The sequence below is a fragment of the Corylus avellana genome, chromosome ca1 (genome assembly GCF_901000735.1).
Source record: "Corylus avellana chromosome ca1, CavTom2PMs-1.0".
Classification (NCBI taxonomy): domain Eukaryota; kingdom Viridiplantae; phylum Streptophyta; class Magnoliopsida; order Fagales; family Betulaceae; genus Corylus; species Corylus avellana.
This window is the reverse complement of record NC_081541.1, coordinates 19,784,432-19,798,123: the sequence shown is the minus strand read 5'-3', so window position 1 is coordinate 19,798,123 and position 13,692 is coordinate 19,784,432. Positions and strand designations below refer to the sequence as shown.

Sequence of the window (13,692 nt, the reverse complement as noted above, 5' to 3'; positions counted from 1 at the left end):
AAAAATGAAAAGATTTTATTCAATTTTATTTTCAAGTCCTTAAGGTTTTTTTTTATGGGAAGCAACTAACTACATTCCCCTACCCCCCAATCTATGTCCTTTTGGTACTAGTTGTTAAATTACCAATTATCCCAAAAACTTAAGCTAATAGAAAGAGGTAAATTTAATCACTTAATCAACACTTTAACACTCTCCCTCATGTGTGAGCTCAAACTCTCTTTTAATAAGTGAGGCCAAACACGTAAAATATCAAATTTAAATGGGGTGATTTGACGGAGTAAAGGTTTGATCCCAAAACATTTGGCTCTGATACCAAGTTCAAACATTAGTATTTGATTAGTGAGATTTTGAGGGTAAATGAATTCAAGCGTGAGTAAAACTTGTATGTTCATGAGAAGATATCAACTAAACCAGTAAAAAATGTAATATTTAAACGGCCACGGATCTCTCTCGCATGATTTAGCAAGCAAGTTATGCGCATTGTTGGTCCAACAACCATTTGCTTATAATTACCACAGCTGCAAGATTATTAGAACTAAAAGAAAAGATTAATAGAACTGTGAAAAAAAAAAAAAGGCAGCGCCTATAATTGTTCTAATTGACAGGATTACGCATTTTTTCATGGCTCGTGAAAGACCCTTCTTCCTCCCTAGAACGACGAAGGGATAAGAAGACATGGAAAAGCAATCAGAGCTTTATGATTTCATTTCTTACAGTTCAAACAACGAAGAAGTACGATTTGATTATGCTCATGTAAAGAAAAAGGTTTCGAATTCCGCATGTGACTAAGACAAAGAAACTTCTCTATAAAAAAATTGAAATATAGAAATATTAAAAGAAATGATACACTCCCAAAGGGGTTTACCTGCTTCAGAAACATAGGGGAATCGTCCAGCTTGATGAAGGTCACCATTGTTCCTCTGGAGTCTCGAGGCAATAACCTACAGACTAGCTCTCTCGCTCTCTCTCTCTCCCTCTCCCTATCCGAATTCAGACAGACCGAAGAGTTTCAGATCGGAGGAGAAGTATGAGTCACGAGGGGTGGGGGTGAGGGGGGAATTTGATCACTTGAAGAAGTCGTTTAGGGGATCTACTTGTCAATGACTGAACTAGGGATGGGGTGAAGGGTAATTTGGTTATTTGAAGAAGTCGTTTAGCGAATCCAATTGACAACGAATTGACTGTGTTCATTAATGAAACATTCACTAATTCAAAAATAAAATAAAATAAAATAATAATAATAATAATGAAACATTCACATGGGAAACTGACTCACGAGTCACCGGTTACAACCCAGCCGTTTTCGTATAGAAAATGATCCTTTACATTTCAAAATCTCTTTATTTCTTTCATTTAGTGCATTTTGAAGGGTAGTGCATTACTACCATCATTAAAATTTTTGGACAATACTACCCTTCAAAATGCACTAAATAGAGAAAATGGAGGAATTTTGAAATAGAGAGGAACCTTTTCCCTTTCATATGTGCAGGGCAGTTGGCTAATTCTTCCAAATTCATCTTACCTAGAAAATATTAACTTATTATATTTTATGAGTATTTTTTTGGTTCAAAGAATAAAAACGCAAAAATACCTCAAAATATAACTAGACAAACATACCTCATAAATATAATTACTATTCAATTCAAATGAATTGGCGAGGAGCTTAAGAGCTATATGAAACAACACTTTTTCCGGATGAATTGCAGAGAAAGTGCGCTCAACAGATTTTTGTTTGGACAAGAATTTTCTATTGGTTGAAGTAAAAAATTTTCTCAACGTAGTATTTATTTGTGAAAAATATAAAAAAGTCCATCAAACTAACAGTTGTTTGCGAACTAAAATAGCCCATTAAACTACCAAAATGTATTAAAAAACCCACTTATTTTTTTATATTCCTATAATACTTATATTCTTTTAACAAATAAAATAATTGTAAAAAAAAAAAAAAAAAACCAATGGATGAATAAAAACAATTTTTTAACAGAATTTGATTCCATGGACTAAATTGTTTTTTTTTTTTTTTTTTTTGGAATATCTCAAGAACCTTTGATTTTACTTTCATACGACATAAATTAATTTGTAATTTAGGCCAACTATAGTGACTAATTATTTATTTATTCCAAAAAACCTTTTTCTTTGTATTTATTCGCCCATTGGTTTTTTTTTAAAATTGTTTGGTTTTTTTTAGAATTATTTTATTATTTTATTTGTTAAAAGAATAGGGATATTATAGGAATATAAAAAAATAACTTGCCTTTTTGATACATTTTGATAGGTTACTTAAGTACCTTTCGAACATTGTTGGGCTTTATCACAAACGGATGTTAGTTTGAGCGGCTTTTTTATATTTTTCCCATATTTTTATATTTTTTAATAGTATGTGTTTTTCGCTTGCTTTTTGATAATTAATAATATGGAAAAAATATAAAAAGGCTCCCCAAACTGACAGTCATTTGTGAATTGTTCCCCCAATGTTCAAAAGGTACTAAAATGACCCCACAAAGTTTCAGAATGTTTCAAATTGGCCACTCTGTTAGTCAACCCCATCAAGTTGGATGGAAAACACGTCACGTGCCATGTATGTGCCTTTTTTGGATTTAAAGTTACTAAAATACCCTTCGGTGGTAAGAGAAAATTTCTCCCCCATAAAGCGACGTCGTTTGGCCTAGGTTATTATACATTAGCCAAAACGACGTTGTTTTGGCTAATGTATAATAACCTAGGCCAAACACCACACACAACAAGGTCTTCTTCTCCACGTCGTGCCTTTGTTGTCAATCTTCACCTCTCACGCCTCACAGCACCGCATGCTCTTTTGTGAGACAATAGCCACACGCAAATCATTTACGGACAAGTGCTTGTTTAATAATTCCACTGAAGGTAACCCACTTTTTATTATTTGAGATTTCAGTACTGTTTACAGTTTGTTTGTGGCTCTTCTTTAGGGTTTTTTTTGTAAAGTTTTATTGGGTTTACGTTGAGAAATCTCAAACCCATCCTGTTCCTTTTTGCTCATCAACGATGGAGAAGATTGCAAGTGACTTCACTGACGATGATGTGAGCGCCTGTGGACTGTCGGTGGGAAGTTTGTCGGAAAAGTCTATCACTACTCTAGCAGTCCTGGATGTACTAACTGCCTATGCGGAATTGAATCACCAGTGATGACTTCACGCACGAAGGAAAATCTTGGTAGACGATTTATTGGATGTAGTAAATACAAGGTTCGAAAAAAAGAAATTCGAAAAATTAGGGGTTGCAAAATTACGTTTTGCAAATTTAGAGATTTAAAAATTATGGGTTTTACGAAAGCTTTTTTTTTTTTTTTTGATGTTCATATAAACTGGTGTCTTCTATGTATTTATTATTCCATTGTCATCATATGAAAATAATTTTTAAAAAAATACTTTGTTTATGGATGACATACAAACAAATATATGATTCGGAAATTATTGTTTCGTACCCCTATTGTTGAAAGTAAAAGGTAATATATCATGGCATTTCAAGCACAAAAACTTGGAGTGCAATTAATGGTCCCATTTAGGACTTCTAGGTACTTTAAACATTTGCATGAATGAAAAAAAGTAGGATTACTAGTTGTAGACTTGTAATGATACCTCCATGAACAATTTGTGTACCCAAATTTTGTTTTTAACCTGCATTCAACCATATAAACCTTGATCACTGAAATTAACTAAGGATAATAAGGTTTATACCTCAGCATCCAAGCCAAAAGCCTCCCACATAAACCTTATGACATTGTTTAGATATGCCCTTTCTAAAGCCTGCCACATGTTAGCATCATTGTTCTCACTGAAAGGATCAAATTGTACAGTTTATAGACAAATTAAAAGACCATTAGAATGATGCATACCAAATTTGGAGGTATTACAATAACACCTTCTTAGAAATTGATAAAAATAAAAAAATAAAAATAAAAAGGGCATATAATTTCATGCAACAAAATTTGCTTCCTAATTCTTGTTAGCTAGTAGTATGGTTTGGCTGTTTCCAAAATGTTTACACTGAATATATGTCATGCATTATTGGCAACCAAAACATGAGATTGTCTTCTTAAATCACCAGGTATTCAAAAAAAAATTAAGTTAATAGAAAATAATAAATTTAATAATTTAACTAATATTTTAACACTATTCCTTATGTATAAGCCCCTCCCTCAATAACTAGGATCCAACATGTAGAATATTTGACTGAAAAAAATGAGTTAAAGTATGGAGTTGGTGTTCGAAGTTTAGACCACTACTCATGTACTATGTTAAATCATCAATTGTCTTAAAAACATAAATAATGAATTTAATCATCTTATTATCAGTTTAATAATCCAAGAAGTAAAAAAAAAAATGGTGACTAACTCTCATTTGTGAAATATGCAGAAAGAAGGCAAGCATGGTTGTGCTTATTTTATCTAGGTTGACGAAGAAGCTATGCTCCATGTGTCACAATTCAATGCCGAAATAGTTGATCAGAAGAAGGGTTTGAAACTAAACTAGCGAAATTGATGCTGCAAATTTATGCTGAAAAGTGCAAAAACAATAACATGAAAAAAAAAAAATAAAAAAATAACTTAAGGATGTCATTGGTCACTTGTTTGATTTTAGCATTTATGTTGTTGTCTTGTTGTGCTAGTGATAGGGAGAAACATCATTGCATTGTTGGTAGGGCAATGTTGCCGTGAGAGGGAGAAACCTATGTAGTTTAAGGACTTTTATTTAATGGCTTGTCTTAAAGTGCAAAAATAATGTTTCATAAATGTCCCTTATCTAACGTACTACTGTTGTGCTGTTAGTGAAGCACATATTGTAATGTAAATTTTGTTGAACTTCTCTTGTTGCGGCAGCTATTAATTTATGGACTTTTATTCACCTTGAATACAAACTTTTTTTTATTCATATTCTCATTTGCAAAGTTATTTCTTGTTGATGGCATTGGGAGTAGGAGTGATAGTGTCAAGAAACAATCCATGTTTTTGAATAACTGAGAGATGTAATGAATGTTGAAGATGGTTTTAAGTAACTTGATACAATTGGTAGGGCAATGTGTCAAACTAAACTGGTCAATTCCACATTCATATAACTATTTCTAACACAAGTTAACAAAAACTCATCATGCTGTTTTGACTTTAAATAGAGAGTTTTAAATATAATCTTGTTTTTTTCCCATAATCTTCTACATAATAGCCATTAAGACTTGAACAAAATAATTAAAAGCATATATATAACCATTAACCATTAAATTACACATCCAAAATGACCAATTGTTGCTTCCACAATCCCTTTATTTGAAAACTATAAAATGTATGATCTAATATTTTTGCCAATCCAGCTTCTTCCTCTTTTTCTTGTTACCCTCTATTATTGCAATTGCCTTCTCTACGGTTGATACAATAGTTTTGCTTCTTTTATCAGGCTTTGATGTACATGCAGTAGTATCTCCCTCTAGATCAATAAAAGTTGGGCCTTATTCCCAGTACCAAATTGGCCCTTCAACCGATCTGATGCCCTTAGCCTTGTTGCAATCCCACCTCCCACAGTTTGTATTAAGGATGAACCTCTATTTCACCCCTTAAATCACTCCATTAGTGGTTGAGGAGATTGAGAAGACCCAATTGGTTGAGAAGACCCTTTTGGTTGAGTGTTTGATATCTCATCATCAACTTCTTCCTTATCATTTCCAGCATGGATATGATTGGCAGATCACGCGCCTTCAAAATGTAGGCATTGAAGTACTCGCACAGGTTGTTCACAAGTAAATCACAATTGGAGAATGTACTGAACCAAGCCCTGAACCATGTGCTTTGATCAATCTTTGACAAATAGTTGTATGCATCCTGGCTTATCAGCCTCAATTACTCCATTTCCTTATGGAAATCAGCCTCAGTATATGATGCAGCCGTAGCCCATAACTTGTCCTTCAATGCCAAACCACAATAACCTATGTCTTTGTAGTTCGCATACAAATGTTTTACACAAAACCGGTGGTTGCCCCTGGGAAGCACCACATCGAAAGCTAGTTGCAGCCCCTACACTCAGTCACAATAATAAACAAAAATTGGTTAACTTTTGACGAAAAGAAATAAAAACAAAAACAAAGAAACATAATGAACTTAAATTATGGTTACCTTTTGACGATCAGAAATAAATGTCCACCCTTGTGTAGGGGGTGCCAAGATCTGATAGCAAAGTCTTAAGAAATCATATCCAACTGTCTTTTGTTTCTGCCTCAACAACTGCAGGTGCCACTGAGTATATGTTATTATTGACATCCCTCGAAATGGCAGATAAAAGCTGTCCCTTATAAGGCCCTTTAAAAAAATCCATCTAACCCAATGATAGGCCAACAACCAGCTCGAAGACCTTTCTTCATGGCAGCCAAAGAAAAGTACAACCTATGGAAACATACTGGATGATCCGGGAAAGGTATATCAACCTTCATCATCACACAACTACCTCGGTTTGTTTGCATAATTGTTTCACAATAATCCCAAAACTTATTGCATTGAAGCTTAACTTTACCAAGAATCATATCCTGTGAAATTCTTCTAGCTGTTGTGCAAATATCTACCTAAATTAATAGGCAAATAATTGTACGTTTTACTTGCAAGTGCACAAGATCAAACGATAGTGTACCAGGCAAATATGAGATCATTCCCACAAGGATTGGTAAATTATGTTTAGAAGTAATTTCCTATTTAATTAAACAGATAAAATTTAATTATCATGATTGAATTTAAATAAAGAAATAAAATAAAAGATAACCTAGAACTAAAAGGGATTTTGATATCCTTTTAGTTTTGATATCCACCACTAACAATAACCCCTAGGAATTCCCTAAGGGACGAGTGAAGTCTCGTGAGGGTTTTCCAGGAATGTTACCCACAAACACCATGCAAGAATTCATGTTATCCAAAAATTAATCTATCACTCAAAACCATGATTCTTATTCATTAGTAAGCTTAAAAAGATAAACTCCATCTTCATAATGAATTGGAATTTTAAAATTTAATCACTTACAAAAGACATGCTAAGGCATCTCAAGTTCGAAACAGTGTAAAGTGAACTAGCACATAAATATCAAGCTTCCAATTATTTTCAATGTGCAATGTCTCAATATCTCAAAGTTCACTGAAATCCCTATTATAATGAACAACAATGGCATTTTTTCTTTTTCTTTTTCTTTTTCTTTTTCTTCTTCATTAGGTTTTGCAATGTTTTGTTCCTTTAAGCTTTCTAATTAACCCATGTAACGAGTGTTAGGTCAATGACTCTCAAACCAGATGGTTTTAAGGCATTAGGTGTAGAGACACCCCTAGGACTTACTAACTCAAGTTAAAAAGGCTATGAAACCAAACTAACCATGACATTAACCAAATCAAAATTCTTCACCTTTTGACGTGAACAATCAATGCTTTGAGGCAAGAGGTCCAGTTACTTAGTGAAAAGCTTATCGATGATCATTTTTTTTTCTATCACACACACACACACACACAGTGCTTACAAAAGTCAGTGATGTACATGCAGTAAGATAATTTAAATCAAAGCAGTAAAACCATCCAAGAAGGCGGTAATGACAGTTGAATAAGCAAGATATAAAACTGATATTAAAGACAGTTGATAAGATAAACAAAGCTTGATAAAAAGCTTAAAATCGTTATAGATTTTAGACAAAGCTTACAAAAGTAAGTGACAGTGCTTACTGAAGTAAGTGACAGGAGACAGGGGAATGGCAAGAAAGTTTCTGAGGAAGCTAGAAGAGCTCTGGAACCTCTGGAAAACCTCTGCCTTACAATGGGGGAGGGGAGCCCGTTATATAGGCTGATTACATTGCATAAAACAAAATACAATCATGGACAAAATCGTGAAAGCATATGCCGCGTCAGTGCGGTCACATGTGAATAGTAGAGGCACGTTTGGCGCCAATCTGGAACAGTGAAAGTAATCAATCTTGAACAGTTGCTGTCTGCACTGTAGTGTCGGCAGACAAATCTTGAACAGTGAAGTGAACAGTGCGTCTGAATAGTAATCCTGTACAGTGTCGTCCGGACAATGAACAGTAAAAGTGAACAATGATTTTGCACAGTAACTTCAAAATATGATGAGTAGTGACCCATTGAAGATCACAAATTTTCTTTACTGACGTCATGGTCAGTGAACTGGGAACCAATCGTTAGTAGCAGTTCTTGATAAGAAAACTGTTGTCGTTATGGTCAAAAAGCCGTTAAGAGGCTTTTCACAAGTAGCCGTCATGGGCAAGTCTGAAAATTGTCATTTATTCTTCGTTATCAGCAGCAAAGTCAATGGAATCAAGGTAAGTCTGGATCCATTGTTTCTTCTTTGAAGAATATTTAGGAACTGGAGGTGGAGGAGGTGCTATGTTTGGCATAGCAGCAGCAACTCTCTTGGTCATCAACTCAACCTTCTTGACAATGGGTTCAATCTTGGGGGACATTTCCCAAGTTTTACATTGGAACCAATGTCTTTCAATTTTTTCATTATTCCTGACATATTTCCATTTTAGGAACCAAGGAATTCTGAATTTTTTTGGCAAAATAAAGCATGGGAGGAAAGATAGGGTTAAAATCATCACAGCAACCGTTACAGGTGATGTGAGAAGAAAACAGATGGAAAGCATAAACAAGTTGAGGGGGAAGAACATCAATGGTTAGACCAAAATGATCCCACCATTGTTTAAACCAAGTGGGGAGAAGACCGTTAAAGTCTTTATCAAAAGTAATGAACCAGAAGTGTTTGGAAACAGGGTTCAGAAAAAGCATAAAATGAAACCAGGCATTTACATAATCATAATAGGAATAGGGAACATGAGAATTGGAAGAGGGAATAAGGGCAGAAGGGTGAGGGCCCCATTCATCGATAGAGATGAATTTGACAATATATGCAATGGTACCAACAATCGTTTGAGGATCGTCGTACTTGGGAATAGGTCAAAACCTGACAGATTTGGTTTGAATCAATATATCAGTAAAAAATGACAAATCTTTCAAGGGATGTTTAGGGATCCAATGAAAATGACAAGGAAAGTAAGAACGAGCCAATTGCTCAGGGGTTTGAGAAAGATTTTCAGAAGAGAATAAATATTGAGAAAAGGGGAGAGTAATCCAAGGAAAGGATATATTGACAGGGTGAGAACTAGGTTCTGTTAAGGGAGCCATAGATTTAGGCTTAGTGTATTGACAAAATGCAGAGGACTCTAACTGGGCAATTTGAGAGTGTATTTGGGGAAGATCAGCAAGATGGAAATCAAAAGAATCAAGGGGAATAGAAGGTCTAGGCTTCAAAACAGTATTAACCTTTTCCTTTCCCTTTTTGCTGGCCATTGTGGCTCTGCAAGAATTCACGGGTTAGAAAATCAGGTATCGAATTGTTTAAGCCTTTAATATATTCAATGTCAAAATCAAAAACACTTAAGATGGCTTGCCATCTGGCAAAAATCTGTTTTGATGCAATGTTTTCAACATCTTTTTTCAAAATATATTTGGTAGATTTGCAATCAATACGCAGAAGAAATTTTTGATTAAGTAAATCAGATTGAAATTTAGTAATGCATAAAACAACAGAAAGAATTTCTTTCTTAATAGTACTATAATTAATCTGCGCAGAATTCCAGGATCCAGAATGAAATCGAACAATCTGTTCAGAAGACTCTGGGGAAGATCCTGGGGAAACAACCTGTTTTAGAATACCTCCTAAGCCAATTTCAGAGGCGTCAGTATCGACAATTTTGAAGGAATTATCAGAGGGGATGCCTAAGCAAGGGAGAGTTTTGACATGAAGTTTGATTTCTTTGACAAGGGAGGTATGAATATCAGACCAAGGGGGAGGGTTGCCTTGTAACCTTTCAAACAAAGGTTTACAATGTTTTCGCAAATCCTTGTAGAAATCAGCAATATAATTCAAGGAACCAAGAAATCGTTGGATCTGGGATTTCTCAGTGATAACATCAGGAAATTTGTCAGCAAACTGGATAGCTCTGTCAATAGGATGAATTTGACCTTTGGAAATGTCAAATCCAAGAAATCTGATTTTATCCTGAAAGAGCTTGATCTTTTTGGCAGAAACAACAAGCCCGTTATGTTTGATGGTTTCTAGAAACGATTTCAAATGTTTCCAGTGTTCATCAATGGACTTTGAGAAGACAAGGACATCATCAATATAGACAATAGTGAAATGACTGAAAGGGTTGAAAATATCGTTCATGATATTCTGAAATTCGCTAGGAGCGTTTTTCAAACCAAAAGGCATGACATTCCACTCATAGTGTCCAAAGGGAGTAGTAAAGGCCGTCTTGTACCTATCACTATCCTTAATCTGGACCTGCCAGAAACCTGACTTCATATCAAACTTAGAGAAGACAACAGCGTCGTTTAGACGACTGACCAGATCCTTCCTATTGGGGATAGGATACCTAATCCACTCTAACACATCATTGAGGGGCTTGTAGTTAATAACTAACCTAGGAGCACCTCGTTCTAACTCAGCATTTTTCATGACATAAAAAGCAGCACAAGAACAAGGAGACTTACTCTTACGAATAATACCCTTAGCAAGCAAATCAGCAATTTCTTTCTGACAAAATTCTAAAGTTTCGGCATTCATTTGAATAGGCCTAGCTTTAGTTGGAATTTTGTTCTCAGAAAAATCTTTAACATAAGGCAAAGAAACAATATGCTTTTTCCTATGCCAAAAAGCATTAGGAAGTTCAAAGCAAACAGAATCAAGAATCAAGGTATTGAAAGCAGAAATTTTTTATTGCAAAAGCTCGTCAGAGAGTTGTTTAGCAATCTTTTTGTATCTTAATTCTTGTTTGAGAAAATTGAGTTGTTTATGCTTGGCAGAGACCAAATTTAAACAACTATCATCAATATCAAATTTTGAAGCAAAGGGAAATTTCACTTCAAATCCCATTTTAACAGTTGAGACACCAGTATCATCAATTGTTATAGGATAGAGCATGGCAATAAAAGGCAGACCAAGAATTAATTTATCAGTCATATTCTTGACAAGAACAACAGGGATATGGAAGCAAACATTATCTTGGCAAACATGAATATTATTGAATTCATACTTAATGTGCAGTTCATTTCCACTGGCTGGATGCAACCGTTCTGTGGATTTTTCAAAGTATTTGCTGGGAATAAGACCCTCTTGGATACAATTTAAATCAGCACTGGAGTCAATTAAAGCAACAACATCAAGAGTAAAATCAGGGGAAACAATGATATGCACTTTGGAATGCCATTTGGGAGGAACAACTTTGTTGATTAAATTGACAAAATGAGCATTGTCAGAGACATGAATATGCTTATTCCTTTTTAAATCAACCATATCTTTCCTGATGTTACTAATCTCGTATTGTAAATCTGAGACTGTAACTACTTTGGATTTTTGTTTTGAAATTTTTTCCAAAGTATTTTCAGAAGACATTTTAGTATTGTTTTGTTCTTCAGACTTGGTCAGAACAGAACAAGTACTAATCTTATCATGGTCAATCTTATCAGGAGGAGCAGATTCAAAATGACAATCTTTCATAGGATTGAAGGATCCGTCAAAGATCCTTTGGAGTTTTGGCTCCATTTCAATCTTACCAAAGTTTTGTTCAAGAACTATGATGTCAGAATCAGTAGATTCTTGAGAAGAAGTTTCAGAATCAGAAGATGAGACTTTTTTAATACCAAAATTCTGTCCAGAAGAACTGGCACGAGCAGTAGTCAACTCAGAAAGGAATTTGTTAACTTTCTCAAGGTTCATTTGAGAAGTCGTTTTCAAACCAGAAGATTTTTTCAAATCAGGGAGAGAAATTAGGGGTTTTTCAATTTTAGAAGGAGCAGAGGAAACTTTTGGATCAGAAGAGAGAGAGGGAAGTTTCTCTTCGATACGGTCCAATTGTTGTCCTTAAATATGCAAAGATTGGGCACAAAAATTGTTTTGTTCGATAGTTTTCCTATCGTTATTAATAGGATCCTTATCATGGGTTTTGAAAGGAGAACATTTAACAACAATTTTGTTAACAGAGAGTGTTTTCAATAGGAGGATGTGTAGATCTGATAACAGATTTATCCTCATTGGTAAAACTCTTTTTGACAACATTCAAAACATTATCGACAGGGAAATGTTTTTGAAGATAATCAAAAAACAGAATGTGTTTTTGGGACTTAATCATCATCTCAGTCCATTTGACCTTGATGAGATTTTGTTCCTTTTCAGAATATTTGGCACGGTAAGCATGCCGTAAAGCACGATTTTCTTTTGAACTGAAATCTTTGGACAATGCAGGCCAATCAATGACAGAAAATAAATCTTTGACAGGAGCAGTAAGAACATTACACTGATGATGAGGAGCAGTGGGAAGAGGAGCATTAAAATCAGAAGCAGAAGGAGAGATAGATCCACCTTCGTCATCCGTTTGGGGATGATTTCTAGTAGAGTAAAAAGCAGAAGAAACTTGAGAATCGGTAAAAATTCCTTTGAGTTTCAAATCAAGGTTAACAACAGGACAAAGAGGAGGAAGAGCGTTAAGGGACTCATGCACATCTTTATCACGACATCGAAATCCTTCTGAGGTTGTAGAACCAGCAAAAGAATTCCTTCGTTCGTTAACCAATAGAGGTCTTTCGAACAGAGGTCTTTCGATTCTGTCAGAAAGTCCTAAATCAGAAAAATTGATTTTGACAGATCCATCCATGTATTGCTGGATGTAATCAAGATTAGAGGCATCGTTTACTACTCGAGAAGGTTTTGCAACACCTTCCAAAAGCCACTCGTTGGGGAGGTCAATCTCATCCCAGCGAATCATTTTTGGAGTTTTGATATTAGCATTCTGAGTAGAACTTTGAATTAACAAAGTAGATTCACCTGGATTCTTGAGCATAGCTTGTGGATCTAGATTTGTCTTCATCAACTTGTAATAAATACGGTAGATGATAGCAAGGGGTCTGCTACCTTCTTCCATATTATATCCAGAAGTCAAAACATTAAGCGTTAAAGCTTTCAAAATATGCATATCATTTAAAGCAAGAGAAATGTTGGGGAAGACATCAAAATGGACAGGACCAATAAACAAAGAAGACTGAATCATTCCAAGAATACTGGTTTTGAAATCAATAAATCTTGCGTCACGCAAGCATAATAAAACAGAAGCATTAATACCAAGTCGAGTCAATGGCTTGACAGCAACTTGCACAGAACCAACATGCAAAAACTTATAACCTTTAGCAAGAGAATCGTTAATGAATTTCTTGTTAAATAAGGTCATAGTTTGATCTTTGCCGGTAATAGCAAAGGTTTGTTCAATAGTTTTGACAGAATATTCAGATCTAAAGACAGATTTAGACCATGAAGTAGTGTAAACATCCTTGGCGTTAAGCTTGGGGATATTCCACTTATCAAATTTAAAATCAGAATCAGTTTCAACAGAAAATTTTTAAAATTAACCACGTCAGGTGGCAAATTGGAATTAGAGCAAACAGAAGAATTAGATCTCCACATTTTGACACACAAACTAAACTCAAAATCACACACTGGGCAAAGTCTTAATGGATCTCATCCTAGGTACTCACACACAAGGCAAACTTCCTAAGCATGTCCTTCCTAGACACTAGACTATCCACACCAGACCTTTGGCCTAACCCTCGATTGAAACCAGAACTATTCACACATACCC

General features: G+C 34.9%; 1 protein-coding gene across 2 annotated transcripts in view; it reads right to left on the bottom strand.

Moving 5' to 3' along the window:
- The window catches only part of LOC132175155 (ADP-ribosylation factor GTPase-activating protein AGD4-like), a 76,477-nt gene extending 75,382 nt beyond the window's left edge, over positions 1–1,095 (bottom strand). For both annotated transcript variants that reach the window (XM_059587003.1, XM_059587011.1), the window contains exon 1: positions 866–1,095. In XM_059587003.1, the coding sequence (XP_059442986.1) occupies positions 866–913 (48 nt within the window). In that variant the 5' untranslated portion in view covers positions 914–1,095. The remainder of the gene's footprint in view (positions 1–865) is intronic.
- Between the last annotated feature and the right edge of the window lie 12,597 nt (positions 1,096–13,692).